At 42.3% G+C, this 14,444-nt stretch overlaps 1 protein-coding gene across 1 annotated transcript in view; it reads right to left on the reverse strand.

Moving 5' to 3' along the window:
• Nucleotides 1-9,163, reverse strand: part of CNTLN (centlein) — a gene marked incomplete at its 5' end in the record, with an annotated part of 250,033 nt that extends 240,870 nt beyond the window's left edge. The window contains 2 exons of the mRNA XM_080921559.1: nt 4,156-4,244; nt 8,804-9,163. Of these exons, the coding sequence (XP_080777685.1) occupies nt 4,156-4,244; nt 8,804-9,163 (449 nt within the window). The remainder of the gene's footprint in view (nt 1-4,155; nt 4,245-8,803) is intronic.
• Nucleotides 9,164-14,444: the final 5,281 nt, after the last annotated feature.

Raw genomic sequence — 14,444 nt, forward strand, 5'->3', positions numbered from 1 at the left:
CTTTGGGTAGGAAGTGGGAGTGGAACAACCCATAGATGTTTCATAAGTCTGATACAATTAGGAGATTATATTGTGGAAAGGCCAGGAACTCTGAACCCTGGAGTTGAGAATGAAAAGGACTAGAAATTACTGAGGAGAATTTTGAGTAGCAAGGTAGAAAATACTGTTTATTCTAACTTCCTGGCTAGCTTGCCAACTATGTTAGCAGTGGCCACGGTCAGAGTGGAGCACTTCTAAATTGCTGACCTGTTACTGAAAGTACTAGAAATCCAGCGCTCACTCCTGGTTCTTGTAATGTCCTTGGCAGCATACTTCAAACTTGCATTTAGTGTGTGCACATACATACCCCTCACCGAGCAATACATCTAACAATGCCAGAAGCCCCTCAAACTTCCACCTGCATCTGGCTACCTATACTCCTATCTCTGAACAATAACACAACAGACAGAACTACAATCAATATGCCTAATAATAATCAAATTCAAAAATACTCCCAATGGATCAAACACAAACAGACCAATGTGATCTGAACTGGTTTTAGATGCATGTAAAGCAAACTGTGTTGTTCAAGTGAACTTTTAGATACAATCCCTTATTTACTATCTTATGCCTATGCATATAGTTGGGTGTGCATATGATAAAAATGAGAGTTATATGGAAAGAGAGAGACACAGTGGGAAAAAATAAATGTATGACTTAATATGTTGTTCAAAAATTAAAAACTCTTTCACTACACTCTCCCTCTAGGGTCTCCTGTTGGTCTTGGCATCATAAATTATACTCTATAAATATCACTTAGCTACAAATAAAATTATCTTATTTGTTTTGCAAATCTATGTGAGCAGTTATTCAATTATTTTGGTAAGTGACCAAGAAGCTGCTAACATCTGAACTAGGCCCCAACCACATTCAGTAATAATACTTTGTAAGAAAAAAACACAAAGAAGAACAAGTATAAATTTCAGGGCAGTGGTGAACACAGTCTAAAACTAAATTTAGATATGTCCATTCCTAAGCAGAGCAAAATTTGTATAATTAATAGTAATTAATTAGTTGGGGGTCCAAATAATAGATTTACATTCTGTATTCTATTTGCCTTTGACATTTAGAGCAATCCTTTTTGGAAGACTCAGGTGGGGTGACAGAGCTTGCACTTGTAAATGAATGTAAATATGTTCCCTGACTCTCTAGAAAATATTTATATAGTCATAACACTGTACATTAAACACTGTACTAACAATTTTAAAATTTTAAAAATCAACTCAGAATTAAAGGTATTTCATATGGGGATCTATGAACTACAATATCAAAATTATCTGGAAAGCTTATTTTTAGAAAGACTCTTGGATTCCACCCTAGATATTTGGTGCACTGTGTATGTCTGCCCATAAGAACAGCATTTGAAGCACTTTTCCAAGTATATGTTGAGTGATATTAGTCATACTTGTTGTCTTGTCATTGCTGTGACAAGACCATGGCAACTCTTATAAAGGAAAACATTTCTTTGGATCTGGTTTACTTATCCATTATAGTGGGAAGCATGGCAGTGTCCAGGCAGACATGGTGCTGGAGTGAGAGCTGAGAGTTCTACATCTTGATCCACAGGCAACAGGAGAAGACTGTGTGCCACACTGGTTGTATCTTGAACATATACGACCTCAAAGCCTGCCCCCACAGTGACAAACTTCCTTCAACAAGACCACACTTCCTAACAGTGCCACTCCCTATGGTTAAGCATTCAGACACATGAGTCTGTGGGGGCCAAATCTATTCAAACCACCATAGTTATTGTATTAGTCAGGATTCTCTAAAGAAACCAAAATTTGATACAATATATGCATATTAAATGGGAATTTATTAGACTAGTTGACACAATATATCCAGAGTTGCCCAATACCATCTGAATCGTACCCTAGAAGTTAAGAAACCAGTAGTTTCTCAGTCTATGAGGGTGGATCCTCAGCAGTCTCAATATGGCACTAAAGGACTGGAGGGCTCCTAGAGAGTTTTCCATGTTTGAAATCTAAAAAGCAAAGGAATCAGCAGTAGCAGCAACAAGGTCAATGAATAGTGAATATGCCAAGAAGAGTGAATATAAACCGGCAAAAGCAAAGCTCTTCTTCCTCTGCGACCTTTGATCTGAGATTTCACCAAAAGATGCCACCCACATTTAGGGTGAATCTTCCCATTTAAAAATAGTCTGATTCACAAATACCTCAAAGAATACGCAGTTCCAGATCTAGCCAAACTGACAATCCAGACTAGCCATCACAGTTGTCAACGTGACGTGGTCTGGAATTAACTAAGAGACAAGCCTCTGGGCAAAACCTGAAGGGTATTTCCACTGCAGATCATATCAGAGAAGCAAACCTTCCCCCACTACACCTCCTAGATATAAAGAAGTCTGTGGGAACTGCTGCTTTGCCTGCTCATCTCTACTCCTTCTGACCAGTGCATCTGCTCTGTTGCTGCCATTGCTCCTGCACTTGCACGGTGATATGGGAAACTAGCTTCTTTACTTCCCATGGCCTTCGGCATCACCCCCTACTGCTGATGCGTGCAGCATCACTGACTGAGCTGCTATCAGGTTCTCAGCCTTTCTAGAGTGTAAACCCTACTCACATTGTGTAAACTCACTGTCCAATCAATCCTTTAAAATACATATTCACTTTATTAGTTCTGTCCCTCTAGAGAACTCTTACTAATTATACATAAATTATATGCACAGTGTTTTGAAAATCACAGCTATAAAGCAATATATATACACTTTTTACAAATACAAATATCAGTATATTAAAAGTATAAAATGGAAATTACAAAGGATGAGAAAAAAGCCCAATGATACTTCACTATTTACTTCCACTCAACCAAAAAAGCAAGTAAAAACTGAGTTAAGCTTTTTAAGTTAGAAAAAAATGTTAAGAAAAAAGAAGAAGGAATAAGATCACAGAAAGATCATAGCCAAGACTTTTTAAGATGACTTACACTCTTTCACATTTAAAACAAAAATGATTTATTTAATCTCAGTATACTGAAGAAGCAACCTGGGAGCTTCAACAAAGGGCATAATTCAGATCATCAAAAAAAAAAAAAGGGGGAAATGTGAGTGATAAACTGGACATATAAGTCACACAAGAGCCGATTACAATATTTTAGGGGTCTACAATAATCAACGATGGTAAAATTAGACACAGGCCACTATGCATCACAGATTTTAGCATGAAAATAACATTTAATATTAGAATGACCCCAGGGATAGAGGCTCTGAACAAGAACATAGCTGAAGTCATAGAAAAGCATGCACCGGTTAAAGGAGCTTGATTCCAGCAAAGAAACAAGGGGATGAGAAGATATCCATATGTTTAGCTTCCCATTCAGGAAACATAATGAAATCCATTTAATAGAAAAGCAAGGGTGATAATCACTGTGCTAAACGTCAGGGGACTACTGCATACTGAACGTGTGAGGCGGAGTACCAGCAACACTCTAATGACCTCGGAGAGGCACCACAGTCGGTTAAATGACTGAGCATCCCTGTAGGGCAATACTGAAGAACAAATGAAAACTTCCAACTTATTCCTCAACTTCCTCTATCCTGGCAAAGTCATCCCAGGTTTTCAAGAACACGCAGGAATTATGTAATGCGGAGACCTTGTCAGCTTAGAAAGTTCTCTTTCGGGCAGCCTGTCAAGTAGGAAGCCAGGCAACAAGAACAACTCCCAAAAATATGGCATCCTTTATGCACTCTCTTTAGCAGTGTGTAAGCCATAGAATTCTCTTACCAGCTAACTACTCATATGTCAGAATCTGAGTAAGACCCCAGCACTTGGGAGAAAAAGGAAGGTAGATTGGGTTTACAGGCTCCCCCACAACTACACGGCAAGTCAGTGTGGGCTACATGAGACGTCCCCCCCCCCGTTACATACTCTGTGTGTGTGTGTGTGTGTGTGTGTGTGTGTGTGTGTGTGTGTAAGAGGCTCTATATGTACTTGGAATCTGGCATTTCCTATTATAAATCTAGTAATTACAATGATGTGATTATCCTTGACAGTCACTTGGAAATCAAATTAATCTTTTGGAGGCATTGATAGTTTTAAAGTTTATACTGAAGATAAACAAATCCAATATTCATGAAAAAAAAATTTAAAAGCTCACCTTTCCACAACCAAACTGACGGTTTGAGTGAGATCTGGATTTGTGGCCTGAAGACGTTTCCACAGAGACCATACAAATTCTTTGTCAGCCTTAAGAAAATAAAAAGCATTTTGAGTGCATTTCTGTATTTATAGGAGATATTATGTTATGTTAAGCCTAAATATGTAATCCCGAATTTGCCATGGTGTCCACACTTATACTGATGGGTCCCTTTAGAGCCCGGCAGGAAGAGGCCATGGTAGCTTACAACCATCTAAAACTCCAGTCCCAGGGCATCTGATGCCCACTTTTTTCTTCCTTCAACATTGCAGACACATGATACGCAGGTGTACGTGCAACCAAAGTTAATTTTTAAAACACTTTTAAAAGTGCGGTAAAACAAAACTTACTTTAAAAAGTCCTTACACTGAGAGCCTACCTTTGGATATTGATAATGCTGCCACCCCAGACATATTCTGTGGTGGAAATGCTGAAAATATCAAAATCAACGTATATGTTTTCTAAGAGAGAGCTGTTCTTCACCTACTGCTCTGTCTTCCCTGAGCCACAAAACCCCACGGAAGAACTGACTTCCCTTTCTGCCTCCACTTTCCCACCCCATTATTCTGCAATGTCTTCCAGTAAGATTTTCTTAGTTCTCTAATCAAGTATTCTGATTCCCAATATCATATGCTTTCAATAAGTTTAGCATTATATTTGGTAATGAAAATCTGTCACTTAAAAGTCCTAAATCATCTTCATCCGAAGTTGATTTATAATTAGTAAATGCTGCTGGCTGCTACAACACACACACACACACACACACACACACACACACACACACACACACGCACACTGTAAATCTTTTTGTTTCATCTGCTAGTCTACAAAGGGTGATGAACACGCACATACACATACTCTCCTGCATTTTGTCACAAAAGGATTTAGACTTGAAAGATGTCATAGCAACAAATAATAGGCTAATAATAATATCTAAAGAAATGAAATGTAGCATAAAATATCATGAAACTCCTTGAAAACGTCTTAGGAAAATGCTACATTCAGAAGCTATTGCTGCCCTCCGTAAACACAAAATAGATAGCTTTTCGCTCCTTTTAATGAGCCTTTCCTTTAGATGACTATTACATGCAATTTCCTTCCTAACCTTGGGCCACATGAAGAAATACTTAACTAGATAATACAATGAGGTGCTCATATGAAGAGAAGCATGTGTTTTCTACCATGTGGCTTTCTTGAGGTGCTCCAAGAATGATATATATCGAATCACCCAAATTCCTTCTTCGCTGATAATATATAGTCAAATGAATTAAATATTAGAGAAAAACCTAACATAAATCAAGCACTACTCTAGTAACAAAGCTCATTTCCCAAAGCTGCATGTTTGACCCTTACAGGGCTCAAAGGGTATCTGAATCTCAGTAATATTTTTTAAAGAAACTATGGGGACATTTTCCTGAACAGAGCACCAATGGCTTATGCTTTAAGTTCAAGAATTGAGAAATGGGACCTCATGAAATTGCAAATCTTCTGCAAGACAAAGGACATGGTCATTAGGACAAAACCAACAGATTTGGAAAAGATACTGACCAGTTCTACATCTGATAGAGGCCTAGTATCCAATATATACAAAGAACTCAAAAGTTAGACTCTAGAAAGTCAAATAATACTGTTAAAAATGGGGGACAGAGCTAAACAAAGAATTCTCAACTGAGGAATATCAAATGGCCGAGAAGTACCTAAAGAAATGTTCAATATCCTTAGTCATCAGGGAAATGCAAATCAAAACAACCCTGAGATTCCACCTCACACCACTCAGACTGGCTAAGATCAAAAACTCAGGTGACAGCAGATGATGGTGAGGATGTGGAAAAAGAGGAACACTCCTCCACTGTTGGTGGGGTTGTGAACTGGTACAACTACTCTGCAAATCAGTCTGGCTGTTCCTCAGAAAAGAACATAGTACTACCTGAAGACCCCGCTATACCACTCCTGGGCATTTACCCAAAAGATGCTCCAACATCTAACAAGGACACATGCTTCACCATGTTCATAGCAGCCTTATTTATAACAGCCAGAAGCTGAAAAGAACCCAGATGTCCTTCAACAAAAAAATAGATACAGAAATTATGGTACATTTACACAATGGAGTACTACTCAGCTATTAAAAACGATGACTTCATTAAATTCCTAGGCAAATGGATGGAACTTAAAGCTATCATCCTGAGTGAGGTAACCTAGTCACAAAATAACACTCATGGTTGTACTCACTTATAAGCAGATACTAGCCCAAAAAGCTCAGAATACCCAAGAAACAATTCACAGAACTTATGAAGCTCAAAGAGAAGGAAGGCCAGAAAGTGGATGCCTCATTCCTTCTTAGAAGGTAGAACAAAATACTCATGGGAAATAAAGGGACAAATAGAGGAGCAGAGATTGGAGAAAAGATCATCCAGAGACTGCCTCACCTGGGGATCCATCCCATATGCAGCCACCAAACCCAAGCACTATTGCTGATGCCAAGTAGGGCTTACTGGCAGGAGCCTGATATGGATGCCTCCTCAGAGTCTCTGCCAGAGCCATACTGATACAGAGGAGGATGCTTGCAGCTAACCAATAGACTGAACATGGGGACCCCAATGAAGGAGCTAGAGAAAGGACTGAAGGAGCTGTGTCTGCAACCCCATGGGAAGAACAAAATGATCAACTAACAAAACCCACTACAGCTCCCAGGGACTAAAACCCCAACCAATGTGTTTGCATAGAGAGACCCATGACTCCAGTTGCATATGTAGCAGAGGATAGCATTTTTCTTGCATCAATGGGAGGAGAGGCCTATGGTCCAGTGAAAGCTTGTTTTCCCAGTTAGGGAAATGCCAAGGTGCTGAGGTGGGAGAGGGTGGTTGGGAGAGGGAGCACCTTCATGGAGGCACTAGGAGGGGGAGGGTGGATGGGATTGCAGAAGGGGATAACATCTGAAATGTCAATACAGAGAATATCCAATAAAAAAGAAACTATAGTGTTGGTGATATTCTGTTATGCTAAGTAATCTGTCTGCAACTGCACATACCTATACAAGTGTTCTATACCTGTATATGTGTAAGTTGAGATATGAAATGAATACTTTCGGTTGCAAATTCTAATGGTACATTGATATTATATATTCACAGGTGCTGTGATTTGTGGGTGAATAAGTAGAATTTACATGAAAAATCTAAAGGTTTAATTCTGTTATGCAAAAACTAGGATTTAACTCTTTTCCCTAAGTCTCCCTAAGAGCAGGAACCTGGTTTGGCTGTAATCTTGGGATGAGGGGTACTGCCAACCTCCTTTCTGAAATCTATTACTGAAATGCCTCTGACCATCTACTGACGTTAACAAATTTCAAGAACTGCCATTCTAAGCTACTTAGGACCATTTCTATTTCTTACATCTGTCTCAAGTGTTGAGATCATTTCCTATCCAGGAATGTCCAAGATCTCAAAGGCCAACACCATACTGGAAGTTTGTTATGAATATGCGAGTAGCAAGACAGTATAGGAAATGTGGGCAGAGCCTCAGACTGTATCAAAGCCTTTCCGTGAGTACACATCTTTAAATTCCCCCAAGGGTGAGGTTTATGGTGGACAAAATGCCTAAGTTCATTGCTGTCCTGTAGACATCCTTTAGCCATTTGCCAGCAAATAGAAAATGGGAAACTGAAAAGGAAGCAGTCTGATAATTGCTCTCCAATCTTCTTAGCCAAAAATATATCCAAGTCAAAGGAGATTCCCTTGTCTTTATAGCAAAAACCTATAAAATGGAGCAAGAGAACTCGGCAGAGCGCACTGTAAGAGAATTTCAAGCTCTTACTAATCTAAAGTGATAGATAATGCTGCTTGAAAAGCTGCCTCTGGTGTTGGCAGTTCCTAATTAATGTCTCTTAAATACAGTGAATTTCTTTTAAAGACCTGTAATTAATTGAATGAATTCTCCTTTTATTTCCTAACCCTATATTAGGTTAGGGCCAAATCTAAAGGGATGGCGGTAAGAAAGCAAAACCAATAATCTCTGTGCTGAAGGACAAGCAAGCTCACAGTACTGTACACACAAACCCTCAAAGTAGCCTGGGAAGTAACGAGAGTGCAACTGCTCTAACAAATGCTTTCCTCTGCCAAGCTCACACGGAAGTATTTCACATCTGTGGTCTATGGGGTCACTCTATGCTAATAAATGGATACAGGGCATCCTAAGTGTGAAGTCCCCGGTCCCAAGGCTTTCAAGACAGTGATTGTGTTTGGAACTTAAGTTGAACTAGGTAAGAACACGGGTAAGTGTGGGTTTGAAATTTAAAAACGGGCTACTTCCATCAGTGGATTTTATTTTTCTGACATGGTCCTGTTTACTTCAGTTCATGAACACACTCCACTCGCAGGCACTGGGTACCACTAGCCAGCACCAGGAACTTAGGCTTTGAGGAAGAAGCCTCGGGAGAGCATCTATCAAATCGAAACCAGGGCCAGCAGCGGGACACAGCCTTGCAGACCAGACAGTGGGCAGAGGCAAGGCTTGGAGCCTGGAGGGCGCGCCCCCGGAGGGCTCGCTAGGTGCCCCTGGCCGCCGAGCATGAGCCCAGGCGGTGGACGGGAAGGCCGGCGGCCAGTCCTGATACCTGACACAGGGCCAGCTCCTCCTTTAGGCTGCTCAGCTCTTCCTCCAGCAGCTGCGATCGCGTTGCCTTCGCCTCCACCGAGGAGAGGCCCTCTGGCCACCGTGGCCCCGCGGGCACGCTGGCGACCGGAGCGAGAGCGGCCCGGGCCCGCCCCGACCCTCGCCGGGCCCCTGTCCCTTCTTCGCCCCTCCAGAGTAAGTCGCTTTTATCCGCGACGACCTCCCTCGCGGCGCCCGCCAGACCCGAGGCCTCGCTGCGCACAGCGTGCACCTCGGCTCCGCGCCGGACGCGCACGGACCGGCGGCTGGACCGCGGCACCGGCGGCGGAGGCGACGAGGCAGGCGGCGAGCGCGCCGCCATAGCCGCGGCGCCTAACGGGTCAAGTTCCCGCTTGAAAACTCCACCTTCCCTTCCCCATCCTGAGGAGCCCGGCCTGCCGGCGCACGCATGCGCGGAACTTTTCCCGCCTGAATCTGCGCTCGCGGGTCCCGCTAGGCTTCCCGCGGGCCGAGCTCCGAGCGCAGGCAGCTGAGCTGAACTGCGCCTGCGCGCCGGGCCAGAGACGGCTCGCCCCGCAAGCACTCTGCTGGCGCCTCCGCTGTCCCAAGCCCGAAGTGCCTGGCTCTCCCGCCCTCCTAAAGCCCTAGCTCCACCGAGGGCCTACTTCACATCCCTCCTCTTAAAGCCTTCCTGACAAGCCCCCTGCCCCCAGTGATCCTGAACTGTGAATTCCTCCTCCTCCAAGGCTTCTGCCAACTCATTTTTCACGTTTCATTGACCGCCCTCAAGTGTTAGTTACCCCCGCTAATCCTCCAACGCCGTTGTAAACTCCTTGAGGATCAGGGAATAGGTTTTAGAGTTAAGTGTTTTCTTCACACCCCTTGGCAACGCTGCCTTACATACGGCTGACATCTAACCGACTGAAGTCAAGGAGACACGGAAAGCCTTGTGCTGAGCTGGGACTATCGAGCAGGCTTCCCACTTGAATTATGATCCTTCCTACACCCTTTGTCTTTTGTTTTGCAAGAGTCATGGTTTCCTTTGAGTCTTTATGTCAATTTCTTTATCCCTTGGCTGGATATCAGAGCAGGTTTGTCCTACAAGGCCCAACAGCTTGGTGTCCTTGGACCAATCTAAAGTCAGCAAGCAACGGAGTCTGATGAAAGAGATGAGACTGACTCGCTTACTTTTTTAGTCTCTGGCTTTTTCTTACTGGCTTTGCTATAAACTTCAGTAACCCTTCTTTATCCTGAAACTTAGTGAACGCATGCGTGCTGAGCTGAGTCCCACAGAAAAAAAAATTTTTTTTTGTCGTTACTGTTTTTGTTTCAGGAAAGTTTACAGAATACCTGGAAGAGATTTGAAATAGGAATTGAGACACCCACCGTGAAGTTGCCATTTTCGAATCATCTTTACCAGAACTGAGTTGGCATGCCAGAAGACTACCCCGGGGTCATCCTTCCCACATTGCAACGTGTATTAGAGAAATGCATGTTTACAGTGCATGTAGGGTTAGGGAGGGGCCTTGGCGCAATTCATGCAGTGCTTACTGTGAAAGCTTGAGTTCAGTCCCTCAGAGCTCACAGTGTTTCCCGTAGCCAGCCACCATGATGACCTGTAATCCCAGAAGTTAGGAGCTAGAAACCAGATCCTTGTGACTTGCTGGACAGCCAAGCTAGCCAAATCTGCAAGCTCCAAGTTCACTGAGTGGCCCTGTCTCAAAACATGAGACGCAGGGTGATCAAAGGAGACACAGGATCTCAGGTACCCTCACACACAGACACCTACACACACACAAAAGGAGAAAAAGAACCCAAAAGCTTGTCTTACAAATAGCGACCATATTGAACATTTAACATTTGCTAAGTTCAATGATAATCTTCAAAATAAATTTGCTTATTATCTCACATTAAATTAGATTATATCTGCATTGTACTAATGAAGAAACTGAGACTTCAGAGGTCATTGTAAACTTCATGACAACCTATGTCTGATATTATATTAAAGAAGCTGTGGTTTAAATCCATGTAACTTAAAAACCAACACCTTTCATCTCAATGGTTATTTGAAACAAAATACTGTGTTCCAAGAATAGATGATACTGGGCTCACCACTGAGAACCCTCACCATCCAATTCCCTGGTTCGGCCTGAAATATACACGAGTGCCTCCCTCCCGTTAGCTCTCAGTTGTTCATTTAACCCTAGAAAGATTCTTTGGAAAAGCAGTGAAATCTTTTCTATTAAGACTTTTAGTGTGTTGGATGCAATATCTTGGTCTCTCATTGTTAGATAGACAATGCACATGCATAGATAAATACAAAATAGGTAGATAGATTCTCACAAAGGATAACAGCTTGAATATGTATCTTTGCCTAGGCTTTTAGAAGATTTATATTATGGCAATATCCACTTAACATAAAACTTATCACATACCCTTTTAAATAATGCAACTATCGATAAAGTAGTATTATTAACAATCACCTGTTAGGTAGCTATCCCCACAGTCTAGACCCAGAACATTTTTACCATCTCTAGTCAGAACTCCTATACCTGGTAAGTCATGTCACATTCTTTCTTCCCTCTAACCCCAAGTAATCACCAATTTCTGCCTCCTTCTGTGCATTTTTATTCTAAATATTTAAGAATGAAGTCTTATACTATGTAAACTTTTATGTCTGCTTTTACATATTTTCAAAATTCACCGTGTTGTGGCACATATCAATACTTTATTCTTGTTTTTTTAAAAGATTTATTTTATTTGTGTGTGTTTGCTTGCATGTATGTATATATACCACGTGTGCCCGATACCAACAAAAGTCAGAAGAGGGTGTTACACACACATACACTCTCCTATAATAATGATAATGGCAATTGTGAACCATCTTGGTGGCCTGCAAGACCAGCAGATGTCCTTAACTGAGGAGCCAATCCTGCAGCCTCTGGTGGTTTTGTAGATGAGTGTATTCTATTGTGTGGACACACCACACTTCCTTAGTCTTCTAATCAGTCAGTGGGTGCTTACGTTACGTCCACTTTTACCTATCATGGATAAGACTGCTGGAACCTGTGTGTGTAGGATTTTCTCAGAAATTCCATGTTTAATTCTCTATGACTGAAATCTCCAGAGTGTCTGGTGATTAGATCACTTTAAAGACCCCCGAGTTTTCTATACTTGTATCCATTTCCATTGCTGGCAGCAGTATGTCAGGGCTCCAGTTTCTCACCATCTTTGCCGATACATAAAATTTAATTTCCGTGGGCTACGGTACCTATTCTCTCAGTGCCCAAGCCACAGCTTATTGTGTGCACTTTGGTTGCTTCCTTGTTTGCTTTTGTCCATTGACCAGTGACACCGGGTACCCCTGAATGTGTTTGAACATTTACTTGTCTTCTAAAATTATCTCTCCAAGTTCTTCTAGTTTTGTTTGCTTCTTTGTTTCCATTTCTGAGTATGTTGTTGTTACCAATTGTTTCCTTTGGTTGTTTGTCTCGAGATAGAGTTTCGGAATGTAGTATCAAACTTACTGACCTCTGTCTTCAGAATCCTAAGAGTTGGTATTGCAGGCCTGGGCCACCATGCTCTTTGGCCATTTTCAATTAGAATGGCTTTGCTACTGTTATTTATAGGTCTGCTGTTGCATTGTCAGAGTTCTTCAGGGACAGTGTTGGTTTGTTTGTTTGTTATTTTGTTTTTATTCACTTTACATCTCAATCTCTGGCACCACGCTTGGCTTGGTCACTCTCTCCCACAATCCCTCCCCCTTCTCCTCTAAGAGGGTGGGACCCCCCACCCCCGCTTGGTATGCTCCCACCCTAACATATCAAGCCTCTGTAGGGCAAGGCACCTCTACACTAAGGCCAGACAAGGCAGCCCAGCTAGAAGCACATATCCCTCATACAGGTAACAGCTTTCGGGGTAGCTTGCTCTAGTTCTTCTAGACCCACATGAAAACCAAGCTGAACTTCTGCTTGTCTATAGGAGCAGAGGAGAGTCTAAGTCCAGCCCGTGTGTGCTCTTTAGTTAGTGGTTCAATCTCTGAGAGTCCCAAGGGTCCAAGTTAGTTGACTCTGTTGTTCTTCCTGTGGAGTCCCTGTCCCCTTTAGGGTGTTCAATCCTTTCCACAACTCTTCCATAAGAGTCCCCAAGCTCCATCTGTCCTTTGGCTCTGGGTCTCTACCTCTGCCTGAGTCTGCTGGGTTGAGCCTCTCAGAGGACAGCCATGCTAGACTCCTATCTGAAAGCATCACAGAGTATCATTAATAGTGTCAGGAATTGGAACATACCCCAGAAATGAGTCTCTAACTGGCCTGTCAGTCGCAGACTTCCATCCATCCTCATGGCCTTCTCTCTTGTACCTCCCCACACCTCACCCTGAATGCCCCTCCACATTTTCCTCACCAGTCTTTTCTACCTAGTTCCCTCCTTCAATCTGCCTCCTGTGACTATTTTATTCTCCCTTCTAAGTGAGATTCAAACATCCTCACTTGGGCTTTCCTTCCATTTTTTAAAAGGGAGTCAGACATATTTTTAGAAGTGTTTGCATTCCTATATTTGCATGTGTATCTCAGAAATATGTTAAAAAAGCTGTCCTACTGCCTGAGGAAAAAACTGGCCAAAGCAGTCTACAGTGTTTTTCTACTCATGATTCTATGACAACAGAATTTCATGTTGCCTTTCAGACCACACTATTCCTTCCTAGTGCTCAAATGCTTATGACTATCTCATAATGCAAAAATAATAATAATAATAATAATAATAATAATAATAATCAATTTGTCCCTGTCTAAGAGTCTTTTAAGTCTTGTTTCTAGCATTGCAAAAAAAATCAAACAAAGCAGAAAGTAAAAATTGAAATTCTTCTGTGAGGTTCTTGATCTTTTTAGATATGAATCCCTGTAGAATAAAAGGCAATGTCATTGACAGAGATTAATATTCCACTGGTTTAGGGGTTCAGCTTGTACATGTGCTGCATGCACATAGGTAATGCATGTTGGAAGGAGGTTCATCTCACAGCAGAGAGGAGGTGAGACTGTTTGGGAAGGTTAGGAGACATGGTCTTGATGGAGGAGGCTTTGGCTTTGAGGATTCAAAAGCACACACTATTCCCAGTTAGCTCTCCCTCTCCCCGAAGCTGCAGGTCAATATGTAAGCCCTCAGCCACCATGTCATTATCAGTCTGCACGCACCAGATCGTGAGCCTGTCTGCCTACTACCATGCTGTTTGCCATGATCAGGGGCTGTTATCCTCTGAAACCAAGAGCCCCAGATTACATGCTTTCTTCAAACAAGTTGCCTTGCCTTGGTCATGTTGTTTCTTCACATACACAAAAATCAAGACAGAGCATTAAATCCAATGGGATTAATGTATATTCTGTTTATGACAGTGGCTTATACAGTATGGGCTGGTAGTCTAGCAATGGCCATCTGATCTGCTTAGGAGCCTGGAGAATTCCCGAAGAGCCCTGGGTCTTTTAGTCCATGTTGGAAGCCTGAAGAGTCTGGGTCCTGGTATCAGTGAACAATGGCACAAGCGGCAGCATTTGCCAGGTGAAATGGCAGGGTAGATGAACTGACCAATCAGATGCAAACCAAGCCCATGGGAAGCCTCCTTAATCTGGGCTGCCACCTGAAGGTGCTGC

This window comes from Micromys minutus (assembly GCF_963924665.1).
Source record: "Micromys minutus genome assembly, chromosome: 9".
NCBI lineage: Eukaryota > Metazoa > Chordata > Mammalia > Rodentia > Muridae > Micromys > Micromys minutus.